Genomic DNA, 25,901 nt, shown 5'->3' with positions numbered 1-25,901 from the left:
CTCAGAAAATGCCTGTACTCACCCTTTGCTGCAGTAGCAGGCCATTTTGGGGCAGAAGAGAAGAGAGATTTTGTGTAAGCAGGAGGGAGATGGTGCTACCTGACATGCGGGGCAGGCTGAGCATCTCTCATGCGAGATGGCAGTGCGGGATGGGGATGCGAGAGCAGCATGGTGCTCCTGAGGGTAGGGGTTAAACACCCACCTCCACCCTCCTATGAAGGGTCCCTCAGTCCTGTCCAGGCAATGTGGACACAGGGACAGACTCCCCTGATCTTGCAGGGCTGCACAGCTCCTGCAGACCATGGGATTTCCCCTCCTACACGAGCTGGGATCTCCAGCACCTTCCCTGAGATTCCAGGCAGAGTCACTGCAGGGATGGGGGTGGCTGGAGGCTGGCAGGACCCCACACAAGGACATAATGTCCCATGTGCAGAGGTGGGTTCTCCGTGGGGCCCATCCCCAGCTGGAGTCTCTGGGGCAGGGGGAAGCTGGTGGAGGTGAGAGGCAATGGGGGTCTGTCAATGGGAGAAGAGCAGAAGGGACTGAGGTCCCTGCACTAGACTTGCAGGTCCATGAACAGCAAGTACCAGTAGGACGGGGGGCAGGAGTGGAAAGGACAGGAGGTGGCTCTGTGAGGGTGCAAGAGAGCCAGGAGATACACAAGGAGGGAACTGGGGCCAGGGGAGCAGGCAGCTGGAAGGGCAGGAGGCATCAAGAAAGGATGCTCAGCCTGCCCAGGAACTTACACTTTCTGGTGATCACTGACACGGTTTCGGAGGACGTTGATCTGCAAGAGAAACACAGGCAGATGGTGAGGTCTGACAAGATGCCCCACACCCGGCCAGGGACAAGGGTTGGGGTGAAGATGTATCACTGCTCTCTATTCCCCAGCAGTTCTTGCATGGGTTTAGAATGGGGCTGTGATGTGCAACACAGCGGGAAGCCCCAGGGGCTGGTAGGTCACAGGGCCACCACACAGCCCCTTTCACCAGCTGCCACATCCTCCAGCATTTCACAGCTCTGTGCTCAGCCTTGCCATGTTGGCTGGCAGCCACTGGAAGGGTTGGTTTGATCCTGTCTCATCTCCAGAAAGGAGGCAGATGTGGCTTTTCTTTCAGTGGTGTAGAGCCTCTCAGGTGTTTGTCACCCCATGCGCTAAGCGGGGCACAGTCCTTTTCTGAAGCAACCAGCTTCCCTGCGACAGCACCATCAGTCAGACAACTCATCTCCCAGGTGGGGAGCATCCAGACAGAGCAGCCAGGCACACAGAGGGCAAGCTCCTGGAGGGCCACGCGGCTCACCTCGTATTTCTGCCGCTTGAACTTTTCCTGCAGGTCAAATTTCTCAGCCTCCAGATCACGGATAGTTTGCCATAGCTCCTTGGCCTTGTCCCTGTGGGAAGAGCTGGCTGGTGTCAGCGCAGAAAAGGGATGTGGCTCACAGGGAGCTCACTGCAGGGACAGGGCAGCGATGCCACCATCTCGCCTTCTGCCCCAGGACGGGTCTCTGCAGGCTCCATGCCCGGACGGGGATGTGCGATGCCAGGTCCCACGCATGGACCAGAGCCGTCGGTGAGGTTGGGATGACGTATGGGGACACGCGTGTCCCACGCATGTGAGCGCGGCTCCCTCTGATGGCCGGCGCTGTCATCAGCAGCCTGGCCGTGGTGGCCTGGCAGAGCCACAGAGCCCACGTCCCTGGTGGTGTGTCACAGCCTGTCTCCCAGCTGTGCCATCACCCTCTTGACTGGACTGCAAGCCCCAGGCAGCCCGCCCCGGCCCAGGATCCTGCCCCAGGAGGTGGAACCCAAAGCAGATCCCCTGTCCCGGCCATCCCTCCGGCAGCCCATGCTCACCTCAGCTTGTCTTCATTGAGGTGGTCGATGTTCAGGGGCTTCCGACGTTCGCTGAGGATCTTCTTCTTCTTTTCCCGCTCTGTTTGCTTCTTCCCACCTTTTTTCTCTGACTGAGGAAACCATCAGTCCATTGGAGGGTAGGAAATCTGCCCAGCCTTTGCTCTACCCCTATCCCCAGTTCTGCCCCCAACACTCTCAGCTTTTGGGACACCAGAAGCACATGAGGTCCTCAAGAAAATTTTGGCAATAGTGGGCAAGACAAGCCCCACCCCCATCCCTGTCCCTGAGGTGAGGCTGGGCCCGCCCGGGCCAGCATCTTCAAAGCAGAGCTCCCAGCTCACTTTGGCTCTCCGATTGCTGCTGTGGCCCAACAGCGGTGGCCTGTATTCTTCTGCTTGTAGAAACCACAGTCTACAACACTGACAACACGCCTGGCACAGTGAGGCCAGCCCATGGCTGAGCCCTTCCCAGGAGCACCAGCAGCTTCATTGCAACTGCTCAGGGTAGACTCACACCTTCTGCATGTAGCCTCCAAAATGCAGCATGTTGGAGAAAGCTTTCTTCTTCCGCGCTTCCTCCTCAGCCTTCTTCCTTGCCTCCTCTTCCTCTTTGCGAGCTCTTTCTTCCTGTCAGGGTCAGAAGTGGGTCAGCAGCAAACAGAGACCTCACAGCCAGGCTTGCATTACCCAAGACCAGCCCAAGCCTCCTGTTCCCAGAGGGAGACTCACAGCCATGCGGGCTTGACGCTCCTTCTCCCTCTCACTGCGAATCCGCTGCTGCTCTGCCCTCTCCGCTCGCCGCTGTTCCTGCAGAAGAAGACGACCTTGACTTCAACACCCCGGGAAATCTGCATCCTCTCTGTCCCTAAGGACACATCCCTGACCCCAAAAGTCCTGAGAGCCCCAAGGGCAGATCTGTTGCTCCCACATGTCCCAAGGGAGCATGTGGAACAGTGACCATGGGGGAAGGTGCATCTCTGTTAGGCACCACAGCATCGCAGCAGCCAGACCGGGGGCTTCCCAGGCACTGAGGTACAAGATCTGGCTCAAATCTCAAGCTCTGTCTTGCAGGGACATGGGATGTCTCAGGTCTTGCTGTCAGGACTGCAAGGAAAGGATCACGGCTGTGTGCCCACAGGTGAGAGGGTGGCAACAACAAGATGGGGAAGGCTGCAGACATACAATCCTGTCCTTGAGAGACATGAGCTCCTCTTCCTCCTTCTTCCTGCTCTCAAAGTGGGCTTCAATAAGGGCCTGCAGTTCATTCAGGTCCTTTTCCATGCGCTTGCGGTGAATGTCCTGCACCAGAGAGAAACAACAGCAGTGGCTACACTCCCACAAGTGAAGCCCTCCAGGAGCTGCTGAGCTGCTGCGCACAGTGTGGAGGAGCGATGCGAGGGGATCACTTCACAGGGGTTGACACTGAGTGCACTACTTACATCAAAATCCAGTCTCTCACCATCTGGGATTTTGGGAGGCACCAGGTTTGGCATGAAGACCCTGCAATTGAAGGTGAGCAGAAGGATGGTGAGCCTGCAGCAGATGCCTGGGACAGGATGGTGCCTTTCATCCATGTGTTGATCTACCCACCCCTCCTCTCTGAGCCTCGCAGTCCCCAGGGGTGCAGAGTGAGCACATTTTGAGGACAGGAACATGTAATGCTGCTTGCTAGAGGTTGCCAGCTGGACAGCCTCAGAGGAAGACCTCTGGCATTCCTGGAAGCACTCCAAGGCGCCCGCATGGCTGGAATAGCTCTTCAAGCTGCAGGCAACTTGGCCATGACGCTTTGCCAGGCTCCCTGGGGCTGGCAGACACCCCACTGCTCACCCAAAAGAGCACAGAGGAACTGTGTGCTCCAGTGTGACCTGGAATGGGGAGCTGGAAACTGTCCTTTCATCCTCTGTGGGCTTGAGGGAGGGCAGGAGATGCTCAGTAGGGACACATAAAGATACAAAGGGATAAAGAGATCATAGCTGAGGAGAGATCTGCCTCTCAGACTGCACCATCCCAGGGGTCCATGAGGACCTGCAGGTTCCTGGCAATGGTTCATGGCCTCCCTCCTTCAGGCAAGTGCTCCTGTCCCAGGAATGCTGGCAAATGCCTGCCTCATGCCAGCTGTGGCCAGGAGCATACTAGAGAAGCAAGACCCTGGCTGTTCCATGGACTATGTACCCCAGGCTGGGGTGCACACAGATTTTTTCCATCTGCAGGGCCACAGGGCAGCTGGGCTTCCTCCAAGGAGCACACAAAATGCTTCAAGACCTCATTCTCAGGATCTGAGAATCTGCCTGTTTCTCTCAGTTTTAATTTCCATGTCCTAGTCCCCACTCTGCTTTCATGATTTTGAGGCCTCACTGCCTCATGCCCTTTGTGGACCATGGTGCTAAGCCCATCACATGGAGCCTCTGCCCTGGCACAGCTCCTAGTTCAGACCTTGCACCAGAGAAAATGCACCAACACTTACTTGGGCTTTGGCTTCGATTCACCTGTGAGTCCCCAGGAGCAGGAGAGAAAGACAACGTTAGTGTCACAGAGGCATTTGCTTTCACACCTTGACCCAAAGCCCACAACACTGAGCTAAGCTACTGCTCTCTCCCAGCAGCACAGGCTGCACTGTGGATCATCCTCCAGCAAAGATGCACACAGTGAGATGTCCATCTGTGTGTGAAAACCTGACACACATGTTGATGTTCCTGGATGAGCAGAAAGGCATTTGGTACCTGCTTGCACAGGCAAAGGGATAGTCCCTCCCACCCCAGAGAGGAACTACGATGGATACCTCACCTTCCCCAGGCTCCTGCTCTCGGTCCCCCTCTCCACCTGTGGAAAACACGATGCTTTGGCTCCCAGAGGCCAGCCCTGCTGTGCACCCTGCCCACGGACACAGCGGGGTGGTTCAGCCAGGCGGTTCCTTTCTGCCCCATGCTTATCCCCACTGCAAAACCCAGCTCCATCCCTCCAGGATGAACAGGGAGAGAGCAGGTGCCTCATGGACATCCCTCCCTCACAGACAGACCAGGAGAGGCCCAGGTCTTTTCCAGGAGGAACCCAGACAAGCTTTGCAAGAGCTCATGCTGGGAAAACAGTAGTACTACCCTCTCCTGTATTTTGGGTGAATTTCTTACCTAGGCAGCAAAAAGTCATCCCTCCTGCAGGCCTTCTGCTGCCCCAGCCCTGGCAGAGGACAGGCCTAGGGCAGCTCTGCCCCATTTACTGCAGATTCTCTCTCTCCAGCAGCAAATGAATTCAATACTGAAAACCCTGTTACAAGGGCCCAGTGCCTTGGGGAACTGAAATGGCCCAAACCGTCTCCTCCGCTCCTACTTTACCTTCTCCTGGTGCTTTCGTTTCATCTTCTTGTTCTGTTTCAAAAGCAATGGGGAGAATATGAGCATCCGTGGGGAAGGGCAGTCACATCCCCCAGCACAGAGGGGTCCTGGCACCCTAACTCGGGGAGCATGGCTGGGATCTGAACCTGTCCCACCAGCCGTGACAACATGGGGACACACACCAGACAACCCCATCTGCTCCAAAGAGGTCTCATGAAGGCCAGTGCTCTTTGGATGGTGAGACACGTCAGAGCATGACCCCAGCTCTGGAAATCCCCCCTCTAAGGCTACATAGATATCTTGGTGGAATGGGCTTAACTCATTTTTGGCATTATTTCAGAGTGCTGGACACAAACTGTTTGATCAGCAACCAGAAGAAAACACCATTATCCTCATGCTTGCAGGGCCAAGGCACTCAGGAGATCAGTAAAGGGCAGCTCAGTTTTGACACTTCCTTACTGGAAACTACAGATACGGGAGAGAGCTGCCTCTCTGTGCTACTGGCCCTCTGTCACAGGCTGTGCTGGGACATCCCAGACCCTGCTCAGCACCCCACCAAAGTGGATCATGGCTCCAGCCGAGCCATGGGAGCTCGATGGCAAAGCCACCACGCACCTTCTGCCTTGGTTTCTTCTGTCTCCTCCTCCACCTCCTCTACCTGTTCTTCCTGACCTGTGGAATAATGGGCAGTGTGAGTCGAACAGCCGCCGCTCCCGCTGGCTCCCTGTGGACCCTGGTATTGGGACAACTGTGGCATGGAGCTGGCCCAGAGAGAGACCTGGGGGAGATGGAGCCACAGGAGAAAGAAGCAGCTGCTCAGAAAGCAAAGGGCTTTGCTCTAACCTTTACCCAAGGGCTGTTCTCTGTGCTTGGACAGGGAAAATAAATAATTGAAGGATTTATAGCCACCTCCTGGTTTGTCCCTCATTCCCTCTCATACTATCATGCTCTTATAACCCGGGATGGGGGGGAGTGATTTCTATTGCTCTCCTCTAGCCAGCAAAGAACAAGACTGGCTGGCATCAGAGAACGTGCCTTTGGCACCTTCACAATCTTATTTATGACACTGTTGGAGCATTTTTCCACTGGAGGGAGCAGTATCCCCACAAGAATCCTCCACTGGAGTCAGCGCAATGCTGAGGCCCACAGGTCCTGGGAAGACTTGTGGTCCCACAGCAAGAGAGAAGGAAAGAAAAAGAAGATAGCAAACCACAGGAGCATTTGGTTGATAAATAAAAGAGAGAAGCTACAGACACAGGAGCAGATACGTACAGCGCAGCAAGGAAGGAAGGAAGGAGTGCAAGAAGCAAGAGAGAGAAGTGGAAGAATGAAAGAAAACCATTTCCCAACCAGGGAGAGGCAAAAGACACACCAACCCACGACATATTCACAGCAGCAGTGGAGAGATGAAATAAAGAAAGGTGCAATAACTACCATCTTCTTCCTCTATCCATTCTTCCTCTTCTGAGCCAGGGAGGAGGGAAAGGAATAAGTGCAGAGGTTAGTCAGACGCCGTAAAGCTGTGGGGTGTAGCTATGGCGTGCATGAGATGAGGACTCTAGCACTTCAGTGGTTTCCCCCTTGTACCTCTCTTTGCTTTTAATGTTCTAGATGTTTTGCTGTGCTGCAGCCCAGGCTGCCTGGCAGTGACCTGAAGCAGCAAGAGGCTCAACAAAACCCAGCTCCCAAACCCAGCCCCAAATGCACAGCCCAGCTGTGTCCCAGGGTGGCTGTGTGCACCATGGGGTTTGCTTCTTCATTGGACTGAGGCGGTTGGAGGTTTGTGCTTGAGCATCATTAATATACATTCGGCTGATGCTCCAGCTCCTGTCAAGTTATTGGGCTCACACCTCTGCCAACGCCCAAGTCCAGCATTTCTATCCCTGTTTTGAGCCAAGGGATCACTCTGACAAAAGAGATCCCAAGAAAATTCAGACTGGGTTTGATTCTACTGATGTTTCAGATGGAGAAATCTAGAACATGGTCTCATCTGCCTTTCCTGGTCATGAATTGCTCATTGCAGCCAAGGAGCTTACCACCACAACCCACCCAAGCAAAATACTGAACCAACAGCACTTGTCTCTTGGTCCTTGCAATCACCAGGCCCTAGAGCACTTACCTTCTTCCACATACTCCTCTTCAGAGAGCATACGTGTGGACAGGAGGAGGGAAGGGAAAAAGACGCAGGTTATTGAGGCTGCTCTGATCATTTCTTAGCTTCAGCCTTGGGGCAGCTGCAGATGCTCCATGTTCCCTTACCTTCCTGCTCCCTGCAAAGCACAACACAAATTTGCAGTTACAGTGATCTTCTGCAACAGGACGCATGTGTTCATCAGTGAGGCCAAAGGGGAATTTGAAATTGCCTTAAGGGTGGCTCCCCTTCTTCCTAGCAATGGGCAACGACTGCTGGGCAGGCTGCAGTGCGGCACACTGCAAGGTGGCAGTGGGGATGGGACAAGACCCAGATCACGCTTGAGGCTGCGGACAGTAGGAGCTGAAGTGCTCAACTGACACTTTAACAGTGGTCAGAGCACAAGACTGTTTTGCAGCTTGAGAAGATCAAGTGACCATGGCCTGTAATCCTACAAATGGGCAGTTCACATCCCATCTCTACCCCAAAGTCTTTTCCCGACCTCGAGGGAGATGCAGAGTCTGTCCTCAGGTGTGTCCAAGGGAGGCTGGGCAGTGGGGTCAGACTGATTGCCAAGATATGCAAAGCTGTTGTGGCATTTAAACTAAGAGAAGGATTCAGATTACACTTTCTGCTGGTGGATGAGAAGTAGGAGCTGTGTTTGTGTGACGCCTAGAACCACATAGCTCAGATATTGAGCCCCTTCTCTTCAGCATATGTCTCATGGTCCAGCAGCCCTCACCAGCAGAAGTTGCCCTGAAATTTGGCCCTTGGGGAGTGATGCTCTGGATGTGGCAGTAGGACCCCAGCAGCAGCAGACTGATTATATCAGCTTTTCCCAGCTCTATCTCACTGATTTGGACTACAGTAATTTTAATGCAGGGAATGTCCCTTCCCATGTATATGCTGATACAGCTCCTAACGGAAAACTCCCCACTGTTAGGGATCTCAGCACTATCACAACAGCAATGCAGATGGGCACAGGGTGGGGGAATCCTAGAGTCCTTTCACGTGGGGTACTGGGGTAATGATGAGAGCTCATGCCCCCCAAACAGCACCCCTAAGCAATGCTCTGACCCTGCAGGATGGCAGGAATAAGGAGAAAGAAAGGGTGTTTAAAAACACACCACTTACTGCTCATATTCTTCAACAACCTCTTCGGAGTCCGACATGCCTGGTTATCTAGCAGAATTCAAGGCAGATTGGAAAAAGCAAGGGTTAGGAGCTGAGATAAGGACAAGCACAGCCTGTCCTCCAGCACCCGAGACACAGGCACAGAAATGCTGCATCTCACCAAAGCACTTGGATCTTCGAGCTGTCCCCAGCTAGGCTGTGACAGCATTATCTCAACAGAGATAAGGCTCCCCCCTCCCCTCCCTCCCAGGATCACAGCTTGCCCCAAATAGAAGGCAGGATATTAGACACTGCCTCATGCAACACTGATAACTGCTGTCAGGAGCCATGTCCGGGACGCGCAGCCAATCTCAGGGTGCTGTGTTTGCTCAGGACACAGGCAAATAACCCAATTATAATGTTCAGCTTGTTTTGCTTCCTGACTATTCTTAGCTTCAGTTGGGAACTTGCAGGGACGTCCTGTTATCACAGATTTACAGTCCTGCACAAGCCACAGCATGAGGTCCTGGTGAGACCTCCCAGCCCAGCCCTCCAAGCGCGGAGCATGCTCTGGAAAGGGACGATCTGGGCTCAGCAGGAGCATTTGTTCCCTGGTCCTGGCCCTGAGACTGAGGTTAGCTAAAAGGAATAATTCACAGCCTGGTTTAGCAATAGGGCTAATAACTCTGCAGAAACAGCCATGATCGTATTCCCAGCACACCCATCTCCCTCACAGCTGTGGCCAGGAGGATTACGCTCATCGTTCCACCTCATCTAGCTTCCACCCAATGCTCCACTGCAAGGTCTGCACAGACCAGCCCCATGATCAGGCCCAGCCCTGGGCAGCCCTGAGCATCAGCCCAAGCCCCTGCAGAGCCTGTCCGCAGCTTGCGTTCATGCCAGACCTCGGCAAAGCTGAGATGCAGCAGGACAACGCAAGGCAGATCTAGAAATAGCTTCCATGTGCTAAACCACCTGTTCCCAGAGCAGCGCCGCTTCACTTCTCCTTCTGCCGGGTGTCTGGGAACAACTGGTCCTGGCTACATCTGTTGAGCATTTATTACCCAGGATGGGTAGGACAGGCTTCAGGATCGCTTATTCAAGATGCTGAATCCAGGACTGGAATCCACAAGCATGGGAAAGATGCGTTACAGGAAGGGTGCCTCTGCATACCCATGGCTCCCAGGGGGTTGTCAAATCTCACTTCTGAGCAATGACTCAGAAGGTGCTTTTTGGAGACAAATTAAGTCAGAACTCAGCACTGTCTGCCTCGGGTTCACCGCCTGCTTCTGCCATCATCGTTCACTTCCCCAGTGTGCATCTGGGGCTTGACCCTAAGCACACCCCTCTCACACCATCCCCTCAATCTTTGCTCCCTGTTGAACATCAGTTTCTGGCCCTTCTTTTCACCCAGGCTCTGCATGGTCCTACTGCCCCCAGAATTTGGCTTCTGAACACCCAAGACTTCACGTGGTTCTCTCACAACACAAGAGTGGAGACTCCCTCCTGGCCATGACAGTGCAAACATGCATTTGTGAAAGTTTATTTCTACATCTCTTTTCATCTCCTCTCTCATACATCACTAGATCCCATAGACCATTTGCTGAGGAACAACAACAAAACCAGGACTGTTAAGGAGTACACAAAAAAAACTAATGTTACACCAGAAAATGTCTCTAGGAAATATTTATGTATCCTCTTCACAGAAACAGATAAACCTTTTCATCAAAGCTTTGAAATCTTGTTTTGAAAGAATTAGGGAAAGTCCAGCAGAATTATTACAGAGTTAAAGAGGAAATATTGCACAAATTACTGATCGAAAAAAAATCTCCCATCATTTGCTGTGGATTAAATACTCCAGATATCCCTCCCACTCCTTAAAAACCCCCTCTCAATTAGCTGAGGCCTGGCTGGTCAAACCTCTGGGCCTGAGTTAATTCTCTACGGTTCACAGTCTCTGCTTTTCTCCAGGCTTCCCAGACGTGGAGCTCTCATTTCCCAACATTTGCTCCAGTGTGGGTCATGGCGCTGCTCCCTTCTTGCTTGGCAGGGTCAGACCATGCACAGGAGCATCCCACTTCTAACCCACCCTTTGGGCTGCCAGCGAGCCAGGGCCAGGCTGGCCTGACTCTCCCACAGGCATCGCATCCCTCCTGTCCCCTCCAGAAAGGAATAGGGATCTGTGAGACTTCCCCGGAACCAGGGCAGCCAAAATCCTTCTCAGCCACTTTGGCACACATTGGGGTGGTTCAAAAGGCGTTGGGCAAGTTGCTAATACAACCCCCTGGAGAGGGTCCTGGTGCTTTATCCATGGGAATGCCTTCATGGCAAAAATACATCCCAGTGCAAGCGGCTGGGGAGGATCGTTAACCCTGAGCCAAAGCACTTGTGGGTCTTTACCAACTTCCCTTCCACTGAGCATCCTATGCCATGAGCAGGCACCCCGCCTCCTCAGCCTTACCTCTGCCGTGGGGCACCGGTGAGATCCCAAGGAGCCGAGGGGAAGCTGGCGGGCGTCTGGGAAATGCTCTTTGGGAGCAGGAGGCTTTAAGGGGGCTCCAGCGCCCACCCCGGGGCGGGCAGCGCCGGGAGGAATGTGCCCGGCGCCCAGCGAGGAATGCAACACTTGTGAGCTGCTATTTTGGCAGCCGCGGCCCTGGCCCCCTCCACCGCTCCCCCTTCCCCCCAGGAGCCCATATAAGCCCAAGCTATTGTGTGGCCTCAGAGATTTGCTATTTTAAACCCTCCTGACTGAGATACATGAGTGCCCAAGGGGCTGACACAAGCCAGCCAGCTGTCACTTTCTAGGGCCAGGGACACTGATAAGGCAGCACTGCCGTGATCAGAGGATCGGACCCTCCATCACAGCCCCCAGCCCAGGCTCGCTCAGCCACTGCACTGGGTCCAAGATGCTGTAATGAGAAGCGAAGAGTCTCAGGCTGCTTTTACCCCCCCCACACACCCAGGACACATTTGTCTCAGGTTTTTGCCTTTTTTCCTCTTGCCAGAAGAAGGGAAGCAATCAGTTCCCAGTCCCAGCCCAGGAGCACATGACGGGGAGCGTCTAAGAAAGAGCAACTTTTATTAGGAAAAAAAAAAAAAAGGCACAGAGAAAATTAAGTCCTTTCCAAAGCCCAGCAAGCAAGATCAGATTCAGGGGCAGAAATAGAGTCCCACACCAAATTTGGACACCACAATGGTTGCTCAAGGCACAGCCCGATCCCGTTGAATGACTCCAGCAGAAGGATTTGAGCATCATTTTATGGGCTGCCCATGGCACCCTAAAGCTGGCCTTGAGACAGCACCCTGCTTCCCTGCTGGGTGGGCTCAGCAGCCCAGGGAGTGCAGAACCAAGGGTCTGCACGGCCACAAGCAAAGGGCTCAGGAGGAAGAGTGAGAGGGAAATGGGGTTTGCAGAAGGAGTCCAGCACACGGCTCTCAGCTCCATGCAACCCCCAAAATAGGGGCATGGCCAGCCCACCCTTCCTGTATCACTAAGTGAAAGGGGTCGCTGCTTGTAGGGGGCAGGCAACAGTAAGGGTGAGGTGGAGAAGGCCAAGTCTTTGGCTCTGGCTCAGGTGTGTGTTGGAGGGAAGCACCAGGGCCATCAGGTCCACCCTTCTTCCATGAGGCATCTCCAAGTTACACTGGTGCACACGTTTGCCTTTGGTTGGGTCCCTCCAGCAGTGACAGCCTAGGAGGGGGCGTGACATCTGCCTGCTCCACCTCACCCCACATGAGCCAGGCAGCAGGGATGGACATGGTCCATGGACGTGCAGCTGAAACTCCCTTGGCCAGGCAGCTTCTTGCCCCACTGACATGATCCAGCTGCAAAGGAGACTGATCCTCTTTGCAAGCAGTTATGGAGCACAGCCAGACATTAGGCACAAAACATCAAAACATTTTGGGGAAATGAGGCAAGAGTCTGCCTTCAGCATTGCAAGGAGTCTCCAGGCCTGGGCGCTCCCAGGCAGGCAGTGAGTGAGGACTGGGGGCGCAGGGATAATCTTCCAGTCTTCTTCCTTCCCATCCCACAAGCAGAAGACCCTAGCAACCTGGAGTGCACCTACACATGGCGTGGGAGACGCTCGTGGCAGTGGGCTGCTGGATGGTTGCGTAGGGCTGGGCTTTGGTCTTCAGAGCAAAACACTTTTTCCCAGATCATCTGATATTATTACAACCGATATTATTACAACTGGAAAAGAAAGTGAGAAACAGTGAGGCTGGGCCTGAGGCTGCAAACCCTCAAAGGCAGCTACTTTATCCAGGACCATACTTGTCCCAAACAGGGGATGGGACAGGCAGTCATCCCCTAGATCCCACCACATGACACTTCCCTCCTCTTCCAGAGCAGAGCCCTTCTCACCCTCACAGCTGCCTCCAGTTGTCCCCTCCTGCTGACTCTCCCAAGTCATGGGGTCCTGGATGTCCCACACCCCTCTCCCCTCCATAGCCTGGTTCTCCCACACCTGCCCTGTGAGTGATGCACCAGTGGGCAGGTCCCGGCTCTGCCCTTAGCTCAGAGGATGCACCAGTTTTCAAAGCAGCTCCATGTCTACCTTGGTGTCTCCAGGAGTGTCTCCAGGCTGCTTTACCCAGACGTCACGGCTTGGCAGGCTGTTTATTTTCCTGATGTCCTGCAAACATCAAGAGACTCGTAAGTGTCACGAGAAGGTTTTCCCCATGCCTCATGTTCCGTGTTGCCTTTGTCTGACTTTAACCAAACCTTGCAGCATATGTGTTCCAGGTGAAACCAGCCAGCTTTGAGATCCTGCACCTGGTGGACCCTCAAAACCAAGTGCAGCTCCAGCCCACAGAGATGGATGGCAGCAGGTATTATTATAGGAAAAACTGATAAAGGAGCTGCAAACTTTACCCAAGAGTGACCCCAGGAGCAAACCCTTTCCTGGCAGACACAGAGCCAGCACAGCCTCCCAGTACAGACACGTTTGGGCAGTGCTAATCTCTGCAGCTCAGTGCTGGGGGTGCCCAGACTTGCCTGCCTGGGCTGCAGGGCTGGGCTGGAGCTGCCCCTCCTGGTCCTGTACCCAGGCTGCTCCAGGAGACTCTGCTATGAGCAGTGGCAAAACACCTTATTGCTGTAAACAGTGATACCTCCCCAGGATTTGCTGAACCTCTCCTTTTCAAGTACTCAGAGGCCAAAGGGTTTCCTGTCTGTCCCCCTTGCATCCCTGTCCTTGGAGCAGCTGCAGTGGCAAAGTGCTGCCCTCTGAGACCCCTTAGCTGGGCACTTTGACCCCACAGCTACAAGACACCTTAGTTTTGGGGGCTGGGATACACTCAGGGATGCAGATCACTCCAGTCGCCACATGCAGCAGGACCTCTCAGTGCACACACAGTTCTCCAAGCCCTGCAGAGCCCAGTGCCAAAGGGCTGAGCATATGGCTCATCTCCCACTGGCCTCCAGGTCAGAGATAGTCCTCCAGACAGTGATAGAGATGGGATCATGCTGGGGTGATCCCTCTCACTGATGGCAGGGTCAGGTCCCCCTGCATGTCTCCTGAGACACGCATCCAGCTGGTGCCTGCTCCCTCCTCACCCCATCAAGGGCTGGGAGCAGCTGCCTTGGGCACTTTGGGATCAGGATCACAGCACAGTAACAAGTAGAGACCTGACATCTTGCCATGGTGGCCCTGCAGCACCCAAACCTCCAACCCTGGCTAAGCTCCTCTCAAACCCTTTAATGGGTTCAGCCAAGGGTTCATCAACCCTTCAAGCCCCACCACCCCAGGTGCAGGGACGTGTCCCACCAGGCTGCCTGGTCTCAGGGCTCTAGCCCAAGGTGTCAGCACAAGCCGGTACCTTGCTCTTTTCCTCCTTGACAGGTTCCTGAGTTCGGCTGATCCACAGATTAATGCGGGATGTCACCGATCCCGGGATCTTCAGATTGTCCTGTGGCACAGAGAGCGACACCAGGGTTACAGCAACAGCTCTTCCACTGTACGAATATAACCCGAGACAGCCCCCAAGGCATGGGGAGACTGAGCAAATCTGCAACAAGCAGAGACCAGCCTACACCTTGGCCCCTTCCCAGCTCCTCAAATACCAGTGCATCGGCATGAACCCACACACTGCAGAGCACAGTTTCGGTGGCAGCTGGTGCCCAAGTCCAGCCCTGCCTGGTACCGCTCAGCAAGGACTGAACTCCCATCAAACTGCATCCAGGCAGCAGCCTTCTGGGCTGTGCGTTGGTATCCAAACAGGGAAAGATTTGTCTAAAAAGCTGCTGCCTCACCCAGCACAGGATCCTGCTTGAAGGTCCTCGCTCGGGCCAGCTCCTGCCCTTACCTTCCTGACAGCCAGTGACTCAGCCTTGCTGGGAGCACTCGCTTCAAAGAAGTTGCGCTTGCTGGCCACCCCCTCTGAGGACAGCAAGAGGCTCTTCTGAATAGTCAGGGATGATTTCACCACCTCTGAGCGCTGGGAGGAGAGAGGGGCATCAGCAGGGGTCGTGCCACACCCCAAGCAGTAAAAAGCAAAGTCCTACTTCTTTCTCATGTCCCGAGCCTGTTGGGATCTGCTTCCTCCCTGCCCATCACCAGCTCACGGATTGCCCCAATGCTCCCCCAGCAGGGCCGTGCAGCATCCCCATGACCCTCTCCAAGGGATAACCCCTCCCTGCTTCTAAAACCTAAGGCCAATCCCTTTTTCTGGCTGGGACCATTTTCTTCAACCCTATTAACTCTGGTTGTTTGGTGTAGCTCAGTCCCTCTCTCCCTTCCCTGCTCAGCTCCAGGCCACCCCTCTCCCTCACCCCACACATCCCTCCCATGCCAGTCCGGCTATGCCAAGGGGTTTTGGTACCTGCACTGCTGAGGTGTACTTTTCCAGCTTCTCCCCAATAGTGGTGCTGCTACCTGGGATCCTCAAACTCGCGCTGGTGAAGAAGAGGGGAGACAGTTGGACACAGTCCCCTCAGGATCTCCTGGGACTCAGCCCATGGTCCTGGGGGACTCCACTTAGCAGAAGACCCCATCTGACCCAGGCATTCCTGCATCCATCTGCCAAGTGAACCAAGGCAGCTCATTCCCTGCTGGTGACCAAGATCGCTGGGTCTCACCACCTAACTAGGGCCACATGTACATTGAAAAATAGCACTGAGCTCCTCCATTTACCCCATCTTCACCACTGCCAGGTCTGAACTGCTTCTTTACCAATATCAGTACAAGTTTGCCTATAGTTTGCATATATGCAAGCCCAGATGCCCATAAAGCCCCACACCCTGCCCTGCATTCAGAGGTGGGGGAGGGCATCTTATAGACTCCGTGCATTCAGACCTCAGCTCTTGGTTCCTCAACAGTTTTTAAGCCAGCTGTCCAAACTTTGCCATGGAGATGTGGAAGATCACTTGATCTGATCACCAAAGCCAGATCAGGTTGCTCATGGACCTGTATAGTGGGTTTTGATATCTCCAAGAATGGGACCCTGTTGTGGTGCTGCACCACTCAACACTTAACCACTCCTGTGCAGGCACAAGCACTGATGAGAAACTATATCAACCAAGAGACAGCAGGATCTAGCTGGGGGGATCCTGTACAGAAGCTGTGCGTTGGACATTGACCTCTGCTAAGCATTGCTGCCCGGTCAGCCAGACACCTTGGGGACCAATGTTCAGCAAACTTGTGCCAGGGCACTCACTGATACGAGGTCCCATTACCTCCTTCTCCTCCCTTGGAAAACAAAGGGTGACAATTCCTGCCCAGCAAGACCAAAGTAATATGAAAAGAGGTGCTGACCTCCTTGTGAGAGGGCTTTGGCTTTCTTCTTTCTGTTTTCTTGAGATCACCTGGAAGACACAAGGACAAGAGATAGCAAAGACATCTTTGGCTACCAAACTGTCTTGGACTCATCTCCCCCATTTTCAAGCAAGCTCCATTTTCACCCACACCAGAGTTTATCCAATATCTCAAAGCTCCCCAGACTAAAGTCACTTTATAGTGTTACCAGTTTTATTCCCAATAAAGCACCATAAAAGTCAGTTAAGCCTAGCCAGTCAGCTCTGATTCACAGCAGGGAGGTTCTCAACAGCTCTTGGTTTTCCCAGCCTCTCTAAGCACTTTATTCCAGAGATCTTTTCTGGGGGGCTAGAATTGAAGATATTCTCAGGGATGTAACAAGGGACAAGAGGAAGATGGATTTTATTTTTATCCTGTGCTCTCAGAGAAAACTAGAAATGCTGGAAGGCAGATGGTCATTCCTGTGACTCTGGAAAATCTGGGGACAATGAGCTGCCTGTTTTCTCATCGCTTCCTACAAGTTTCCACACCAGCACAAAGCGTAGGAACATGGAACATGTTCATCATCACAGGCCTTCAGTCAGACACAAAGAAGGAAAATGGAGGAGGGACTGAAGCAGAACTGCAACACCCAGATCAAGGATGGATTTTGAACACACTTTTGGGAATAGGCTCTGCCAACATAACCTAGAGACCAAAGCAACCCTTCCTTCCCCCCATCCTCCACTGCCGAAATGGGGGTCTTTCTCCCACTTGCTTTAGTTCTTACCCGAAAGGAGACAGTTCTTGGGCTGGTTCGTCTGATGGAGCTGCTGTAGGTGATGTGAGTTGGAGAAGTATCTGACTTCTTTGCAGGTTCATCTTGGATGGGAGACAGCTGTATTACCTCCTTCGAGGGATTCCTGGATGGTCGCTGAGGAAAAAGCAGACATCTGATGCATCCCTGCAGAGTTTGCAGAGAAGGTTGAGGTGCAGGGGGAAAGGCAGCCAGGGTGGGAACCGATTTGGAGGCTGGAGTTTGAGATCAAAATCCTCCAAACTTTGACTGTCTCACTTGGATACACAAAGACCCAAATGCCTCTTCAGGGAAACCGTGATGGCCATCAGTAGGGGCTTGCTGGAGAAGGTTATCAGAATAGCACATGTAAGGGAGGGAAAGGAAGTTTGCAGCTCTCAGAAGAACCTTCCCCAAGAGCCTACGGGTCCTATTTTCCTCCTGGTACTTTTGGGCTCTCCCTCTCTCTGTTGTCCTCCCAGCAACCAGGACTCTGCACCCCAGGGGTTGGTGCCTTGTCCATTCCTGCTCACCTGCTGGTTCAGAGATGAGGTCACCACCACGGCTGTCTTCTCCTCCATGCTGCGGCTTCCCTGTCTGGTCAGGATCTTCACTTCACGGAGCCGGCAGCCCCCCAGCTCCGGCGATGCCCGCCGCTGTGTCTCCACAACCTCTTTCTTCTGCTCCCCACAAGGTGTCCCCACACCTTGTCCCTCTTTGTCCTGGAGCCGTCCCCTCACCATCACCTTCCTCTCTGAGGCTGGCTCTGGGTGCTGGTCTCCTGGTGGGTCCCCTCTACCCTTGGCCGCATCCTGACCCCGCTCTCCAGTCTGGATGCTCTCCTGCCCCATGCGTGGCTGCGTCCCTGCCTCTGTGCAGCTTGTCCCCACCCCTGGATCCTGCTGCTCCTTCTCCTGCCTCCGCTTTTCAGAGATGGCCATTGGGGACCTTGTCCGTCTCCCTTCTTGTGTCTTCAGCACCTCCGAGAGCTTACACTCTTCCCTGTCCTCCGGAGACGCTGGCTTCACCAGGGATTGAGGTCTAGAGACAGGGACAAAATGGGGATTAAACCTGAGCACCGTGGAGCCAGAGCGCTGGCTTTGATGCTGCAGGTGAGGTTAACCCAGGTGAAAGGCTCAGGGTGGGGAGGCTGTAAAAATCCCACCGACATCCTGAAGTCACCCCTGCAGACCAGGACTTGCAGCCACACTCATCCCCATCACCCCAGATAGCCTATCCAAGGACAAATTTGGATTAAAAGTATTTTTTTTTCTTTTTTGGGGCAGAGATCAAGCATTTCTGCAGCCTCATCCTACGACATCAGCATCCACCAAGTCCTGTGCCAAAAAGCTGTAGGCTCAGACCAGCGTGCTGGGTCTGCTGCTGGATGAGATGTGTGTCTGTGGCTCTTCACTGGACCAGAAAAAATACCACTATCTTTAAGTTTAAACTGTTGGTTGTAAATCAGTCTGCTATTGCAGGGTCCGATCACAGTCCCAATACATTCTGCAAAGCAGTCGTTTCCCCTCCTTCCCTCAGGCACCACATTTGGGAAGGGACAGATAGGACATTAGTCCAGGGCCATGCAGGCTGTAACTATACAGTCTCCGGGAGTTGGGAAGGAGATGGGATAAAGTTTGCCCTCATCCTGAATTGCAATCACCACATGGCTGGCCTGTGCTAGCACCAGGGAAGGGGGATTTGTCCTGTCTAGCTTGTTCATATTAGTCATGTCCAACCCCTGTTCAACCCATATTCAAGCCAAGCATCCTACCTTCATCCTGTCTGAAACAGAGGGAATCACCTCTAGAACAAGAGTCTCACTGTGGACAAAAACCACCTAAATACTGGACATTTCCAGAATCAATTTAGAGAGTAGGTCAGGTTGTGTAAGGGCAGCCTGATCTCAGGGCACCCCCAAATCCCAGCTCCCTGCAGCAAGGGACTTTGGGAGCACCACTGCAAAGCCTTTGGGTCACCTCCCCCACTCAGCAAAGGACATACAACATCACTGCAATGTTCAGAGGAGGAGGAGAAGAGCCAGCCAGGGTCTGCATGCTCGATTCAGCTGCCCTGCAGAGATGGGTGTCTGTCTGCTCTTACCTGTTCAAGATCCCACTAGGGGATGGCCAGCACCCACCCAAGTTCAACCTCAGCACCAACCCTCACCCTGGCGCATCAGCTCCCTGTCCATGAGACATGTTGAGGCCCATGACTGAGCCCACCAGAGGTAGACCCCTCTTCTTGTACTCCTGCTGTGAAGCCCATCCCTCTGCCCAGTGGCCCATTGGACCCCTGCTCTTCCCACAGCTCAGCCCACTCTCATCCAGAAGAGACTCCCACCAACTGCAGCAGCTTTAGCTCAGGGTTGAGAAAAACAAGGCAGCAAGCTTCAAGCCATGAGCATCATGAGTAAAACTGATGCTAGCAGGACCCCACACACCTGCTGGAAGCTGGGCTGGTGTCTTTCCCAGGACTAGGAGGTTCTTCATCCATCGATGTGGAGGACAGCAGGCTCCGGTGCCTTCGCCGGCGCTCTCTTTGCTGCTCTTCTTCATCCTCAAGGGTCCTCTGCCTGGCCAGGCTGTTTGGGATGAAACATAAGGGCATGGTGTGGCTGTGTCCTGCGTGAGGATCTTGCAGCCCTGATGCCAAACAAGAAAGGAGACTGAAACACCCTTGGGCAAGGGCCAAGGGCTGTTGGAGGTTGCCTTCCCCAGCTGCTGCACAGGGCTAGAGGAGAGGGATGCCAACTTGAGCCAGGTGTCGCAAAGTGACACTCGGAAGATGCAGGCATTTCCCAACACAAGCACTTGATGTTACAACTCCTAATTTCATCTGTTAGAGGGAGCACTCATTTAAAAGGAATCTCTACATTAAGCAAACCTTCCTGGGCAAGGATATTTAACCTTGTAACTCAGCAAGGCGAGGACCCTAGAGCCACCACATAGATCTCAACCACATAAACTGGAAGGGTAACCACTAGTGGCAGAAGATTTTAGCCCCAATGCGAGTTGTGGCAATGGCATTTTAATTTTTATTGAGAAAAAGCCTCAGATGCAAAAGCATCAGAGGCTGAAGGCTGACAAGCTCTGCCTGGAAACAGGGACAGCAGGAGCTCTTCTTACTCTCTGCATGTGGCTGGGACTGGGAATTGTTTATAATCACAGATTGTACCTAAAAGACAAGGTTTGGAACGATCTTTAAAGATTTTATTTTGCACAAGTCAAATGTATTTTTTTTTTGATAAAATGCCACACTAAATAAAAAGCTGTTTGGAAAACAGCAGCTTTCTGCTCCTTCCTCTGTGCAGAACCTGTCCACCCTCTCTGCCAGTGCATGAACTGTGTTGGAAAATATTTTTATTGGCTGGATTGAGCTTTTCACAACAGTGTTCATCTACCTACAGCACTAGTCCTCTAGCAGCTGCAAACGCATGCAGGGGTCCCAGCAGAGCTCCCAGCACCCCCAAAAGCCTGATGGGGCAGAGCCCTCCCTGCACAGGATCCGTCCCGTCGCAGCACCCCAGCTCTGTAGCTGGCACTCCAGTCTCATCCAGACTCAGGGTTTACTTTGACTTTTAAGAGCATGAAAGTCAGAGCAGGTCTGGGCCCGTGGTATCACTAACGTCGTTGTGGACATGGTGACTCGCAGCGTGGTTTACAAGTTACTGTGTAATGAAAGCTGGGTCATAAATTAAACCACATTACCCCCCGCAACTATTTGCCGCTTCTGTTCTTCCTGGTCAAGGGAGGCGGGGGAGCACGAAAGGGTCAGTGGAGCAGAACGGAGAGCAAAGGGGGGGCCGGGTCCTGGCTGGGAGCTCAGTGCCTGTTTGGGGACAGCGCAATGCCGGAGAGTGTGCTGCCCTTCCCTCCCGCTGCCTCCATCCCCATCGCCCCTTGCACCCCCAAGCAGCCCTCACACCCCAACAGCACACCCACTGCTGGGGGTCCGGGTGGTCCCTGATGCCATGCTTGGCATTGGCAGAGATGGGGATGGAGAAGGCTGGGACCTGCCCCAGGGAGCCCGTGAGCATCTCCAGCGGCCCTCACCCCCCAGGGACACCTCCCTGTTCAGCTCGTTGCGCTGTGCTTGCCTCTATGAGCCTGACCCTGTAAATATTTGTACACAGCTTAGCTGCACTGGGAAGGCAGCACGGCTTTATTTGCATGGCACGGTGTGATCTCCTGGTGCAGCAATCACTGCACACACACATTCCCACCCGGCAAGGTTAGCACGTGTGTGGGGATGTACACACGCAGGTGCCTCTGCTAAGAGCTCTTATCCCTCAAGCAGTGATAGCGTGGAGCACTAATTCTGGTTTAAATCCACTTGAGAGCCAGTTACTTCTTTGTTTTTGCATGCACAGGCTCCTTTGAAATGAAAATGAGATTTTCCTGCCTTGAATTTGTTTGGCTCCTTCAGAGGCAGCACATAACCTGGCATGATCAACATGCAGTTTCTCATTATTTGTAATTAAGTAATCCACCCATTAGGCTATGGATTTGTTTTGCCAATCTTTCCCTCCTCTTTTCAAAGAGGGATTCATTTTCCACTGTCTTACCTTTTTTAACCTCAAAGAGATGAATAAAAAAAGATTGGCAAGTCTCCCCCTGCCTTGTCTTCTCCTGCCCTGTTAATCATTAGTGCTGAGATATCTGACATTTATGCTGTTTCAGTGAATGCTGTCTCATCTAATGAGAGAGGAGAAACTGCCTTCCTGGGTTGTGAAACAACCTGGGTGCAGGACCCCACTGGGCCTGTGTTCAGGCAGGTCTGTTGCTCAGAGGAGGTGGATCTGGATGGGGCTGGGATGCCCTCTGGATCCATCCCATCCATGACGGAGGCAGGGTGTGAGCTGGAAATCTCTGAGAAATGGGGTCTCAATTCCCTTTTCTGGGCTGGTCGTGTCTTACTCAAAGTACTGGGCTTTGCAATTAAGTCTTGGAGCCATCACATCTGCTTAAACTAGGATTTCTGACATGTTTTGTGGCAGAGTATGGGTGCGTTTGAGTCCCCATCAACCCATCTGTGCAGCCGAGGTTGGCGGTGCTTGCCCTGGGGTCTGCAGGAGGTTGGGAGTGATCCCCACATCACCCAGGCTTGGTGTGAGCCCCTGACTCACCCCACAATGCCCAGGAGCTTCACCTCCCCCGGCTCCCAGTCAAGCCAAAATCACTTTTTAGGAAAGATCGAGCGGAGCGGCCAATGCCGCGGGGCCGCGGGGATCGTTCAGCGACTGCGGATGAATCAGGGCTTGCTCAGCACCGGATGGGCAGAGGCTGCAAGGACACGCACCCAGGGGCTGTACGAATACGGGGCCAATGAAAAACCCCACAGCTGCTCCGGAGCAAGTCTGGAGACACAGCCCAGCCAGACTGTACCCCAAAGAGAGGCAAACCAGATCAAAAATATATCTAACATGGGGGACAGATGCATTTCCAGAGCCATTTTCCTACGCAGTGCTCAGCTTCCCCAGGAGCAAAACCAAAAATGCCTCTGATCTTGCCCACCCACAAGAAACTCCAACAGTGCCAAGATCTCAACAGAGCTGGCACCACCTCGGCAAGCAGCACCCCCACGCCAGTTGCCCCCTCTTCTCATCCTCCCCAACACCCCTCGACCAAGACTGACCGTGTCAGCAGCCCACCCTCACTCCCTCCCTCCTGCCGGTGGAAAGGGTTAAGCATTAAACCACAGCACCTACCTGGAGAGATCAGACCAGTTCCTTCTGCCAAGAGACATTCCTGCTTTCTGTGAGATTCAGAGAGCCCCCAAAACTTGTGCAGGCATCAAGGCCAAGGTGCTGTTGGACCCGCGAGGATCAGCGCTGCCTGGACACTCTGCTCCCTGAGGAGCAAGGAACTCCCTGCAAGGTTATTTCCCTGTGCACCTTTACCCTGCCTGCAACCCGTTTACCACCACACTGCATCACATGGTTTCTTATCTACCTTGACAGAGGCAAGGCTGTAATTTGTCTACTAGCAGCGCCGTGCAAAAGACGCCCTGCCCAGGAGTGCCACACAAAAGCAAATCACTCCTCTCTGCCTGCTGTGCCAGGGTTTGAGCAGAGACCCGCGCTCGGGGCTCGATCCATCCAGGTCTCCCAGGGTTTCGGAGACAACTCCCTGCAAAGAACCTGTTTTACCAGCCGCTCTCCACCAGTCAACAACTCCTCCAACACCGGTGGAGGAGGTGAATTACCTTGGGCTGAGTGGGAGGAGGCTGGCTCCCAGGGATCCAAAACAGTCATTAAAACACCTCCATCTGGGCGCAGTCCAGCCCTTTCCAAAGAACATGGGAGGGTGCCCTGCTCCTTTCAGCCTTTTCTGGATGCCTTGGATTGAGCTGTCATGGCCTCCCTGTCATTACGAGCTTTGCTGCAGTAGAGGGAACTCACGAAGTCTCAGAGGAAGTGGCTGAAGCATGGGGATGCCCAATATTTGGGTGCCGAAGCCCTGTGGCAGAGGAGAGCTCTGTGCCCAGGCTCATCCCATGCCTGGACTGAGTCCATCAAAGCTATTGTCCCCCTGGGCTGGCCCTGAGAGCCTGTACCCCCATGCTCACACAGGGCCTCACTCTCCTTCAAAGGGCAGGTGTGAAGGCAGTGTGGGGACTGTCTTAGCAGGGTGACAGGGGTACCCAGACACAGCAGAGCTGGGTCCAAGCCTGGTTTTTACTGGGGTCCAGCCCCAGGGCGCAGCATGGCCAGGACCCCAGTGCTCCCACTGTTGGGGGCAGCTGGGCAGCTGTCACAGTGGATGTCTGTGGAAAAAGCCACCTGGGACCCCTTGACTACAAACTCAGCCTCTGATCCCGGTGAGATCCATCTCTCTGCAAGCCTGAGGGACTGGTTTTAAGGTTGGGCTTGCCATGCATGCCTCCAGCCCACAGGGGTGTGCCTGGGCCATGAGCAACCAAAGGAACTATTTTAATCACAGGTTCCTGATTAAAATCCCATTTCTAAAAGATAGCCCTGTCGAATGAGCCGTCCGCTCTGAGCAGGGCTCGTTCTCTGGTTTTCTTTCTTCTTGCAGTCACCAGTCGTCTTTCAAGTGTTTTCATACATAGAGAAAATTCAGCAAGTTGTGGCATCAGGAAAAAAAAATTACTTAAATAACTTTGCAAGTGTCCTGCTAATTGCTGACAAACTATATATAGCAGTCCAGCATCAGCAAGCTACTATAAAGAAATAAACCTTTCTGATTAAGGCACAGTGAGCACTTTACTTGCAAAGCTCAATGCCAAAGGATATCACTGGAGCATAGGGCTTAATAGGTTTTTAAAAAGTATTAGACTGAACGTACGGAAAGAACACCCCCAGCTAGGATCTACACAGCAAGGGAATATAAAACCTCACAGTTTGTGATTCCTCTTATTATTAAGATGAAGAAATTCTAGACAGGCATTTAGTGGCTGGGGATTATGCAGAGGACAAACCTCAATGACACTTGCCTGTCACATTCCCCTGATCTTTATTTTCAGCTCGGAGTCCTTTTGAGCTGAAAGGTTTCCTCTTTATTTAAGACCCTTCAGTGGGTTTCTCCTCCATGGATTTGCCTGGTTTCCCTTAAACACAGGAAAATTGTTGGTATAAAAAACATCCTTCAGCAAGGAGTTCCCCAGGTCTATTCCCCACTGCTGTAAAAGCTTCTGCCTCTCCTTTAATTTGGATGAGATCCTGCTGAGCTCTTTGGTAGCACAAAGCATTGAGCTCTCATGGTTTGTGAATTTTGCTTCCACAGAGCTTTTAGGTTTTTCCCTGATGTCCCTCATGTTGTTTCATGTTCACCATAATCCCAAACTATCACTCTCAAGTAGACAACAGCCAACCCAGCGCCCTTCATTTTATATATGAAGTCATCTTGGATTTTTCCCTGTGTGTCACTTTATACTCCCCTAACATCCCCTGCCATTTTATCCCCAAACCCCAAGTCCTGCCAGATCCTTCTGAACATCTGCATCATCTGCCTTCATCTCTGCTATGTCAAATATGCCAGAATTATCAGCAGAGCTTGTTATCTCACCATTGTTTCCTATCTGCTAATTGATTATTCACCTTTATCTGGACTTTCCCTCTTAGCCTTGGTTGATCTAAAGACCTTTGCTTCTGGAAATCCAGGAAAACTCTTATCTACCAGGTTGCCCTTATCCACAAGTTCATTGATGCCTTCAGCAAACAGCAGTGGCTTTGTGACTCCGAACTTCCCTTTACAGAAGCTCTTTTGGCCACCCTGAGCTCAAATGAATGAAATGAATGATGAAATTAGGCAGGCGCACGAGTCCATGCGGGGAAGGGATGCTCAGAGGAAACAGTCTGATATTTATCCAGATCCACTCTACGCACCAGGCAGTCGTATCTGCTGTCCCAGATCTACAGACAGGAGAGGAAAGCCGTGTGCTCCTGGCCGAGGGAGTTGTGCCACAGGACTCTGTTGCCTGAAGGCAAAGCTCTAGTGTAAAACTGCACTTCTGCCTGCCTACCCGCTTTGCCCAGGGGTAGCTTTCCAGCCGCTTCGTAAGAGGGCTCTGATGGCAGACCTGCATCTGCCTGAGCAGCTCAGGGAGGCCGGATCTTCATCTGATGCAGATCAGCAGAAGACACCCATTTATACCCACTAAGGAGCTAGACCAGTATCAGCAGGGTTTTTTTTTTCCCTTGGGAACAGTGTCCTGTGTCTCATCCCTATGCAGAGCCTGTTTCTTTGGCTACAGGGCAGTGGAGAGCTTCCAGTTTCCACAACTGCTGTAATTAGGGCATTCCTCAACCTCGCCCCTGGGCCCAGCGGTGAACCCTCCACCTCCACCCTTTTTGCCCATGCGGTTCCCCCAGCACTGGCCACGGCTCAGCTCCTCCCTCAGCTCCCCAGGCTCATCCCTGCCGTGCTGCTGGTGGTGGAGTGGAGTCAGCAGCATCGTCTGTTCGGGCTTTCCCAGCA

General features: G+C 53.2%; 2 protein-coding genes across 5 annotated transcripts; both read right to left on the bottom strand.

Moving 5' to 3' along the window:
* Nucleotides 1-634: 634 nt before the first annotated feature.
* Nucleotides 635-10,967, bottom strand: TNNT2 (troponin T2, cardiac type). 4 transcript variants are annotated; one of them, XM_074894008.1, is made up of 15 exons: nt 10,889-10,948; nt 8,438-8,496; nt 7,303-7,320; nt 6,618-6,647; nt 5,799-5,855; nt 5,184-5,216; nt 4,639-4,674; nt 4,319-4,340; nt 3,294-3,354; nt 3,037-3,153; nt 2,584-2,661; nt 2,371-2,481; nt 1,856-1,965; nt 1,302-1,392; nt 635-787 (listed from the first exon to the last, which is right to left on the bottom strand). In XM_074894008.1, exons 9-15 carry the CDS (start codon nt 3,345-3,347, stop codon nt 743-745), a joined length of 606 nt encoding a protein of 201 aa, XP_074750109.1. In that variant the 5' UTR covers nt 3,348-3,354; nt 4,319-4,340; nt 4,639-4,674; nt 5,184-5,216; nt 5,799-5,855; nt 6,618-6,647; nt 7,303-7,320; nt 8,438-8,496; nt 10,889-10,948; the 3' UTR covers nt 635-742. The 4 variants fall into 4 exon arrangements, with proteins under 4 accessions (XP_074750109.1, XP_074750108.1, XP_074750111.1 ...); XM_074894007.1 differs by lacking the exon at nt 6,618-6,647 and having other exon boundaries at nt 10,889-10,967; XM_074894010.1 differs by lacking the exon at nt 4,639-4,674 and having other exon boundaries at nt 10,889-10,950.
* A 525-nt stretch (nt 10,968-11,492) lies between these two features.
* LAD1 (ladinin 1) lies at nt 11,493-22,860 on the bottom strand. The gene is made up of 10 exons (XM_074894004.1): nt 22,670-22,860; nt 19,403-19,543; nt 17,493-18,000; nt 16,954-17,097; nt 16,185-16,234; nt 15,253-15,325; nt 14,737-14,868; nt 14,251-14,340; nt 12,987-13,064; nt 11,493-12,622 (listed from the first exon to the last, which is right to left on the bottom strand). The coding sequence occupies exons 1-10, from the start codon at nt 22,705-22,707 to the stop codon at nt 12,617-12,619; spliced, it is 1,260 nt and encodes a 419-aa protein (XP_074750105.1). The 5' UTR covers nt 22,708-22,860; the 3' UTR covers nt 11,493-12,616.
* Between the last annotated feature and the right edge of the window lie 3,041 nt (nt 22,861-25,901).

Source organism: Strix uralensis, chromosome 24 (genome assembly GCF_047716275.1).
Source record: "Strix uralensis isolate ZFMK-TIS-50842 chromosome 24, bStrUra1, whole genome shotgun sequence".
NCBI lineage: Eukaryota > Metazoa > Chordata > Aves > Strigiformes > Strigidae > Strix > Strix uralensis.
The sequence above is the reverse complement of the archived record's forward strand: the minus strand, read 5'-3'. Positions and strand labels throughout refer to the sequence as shown.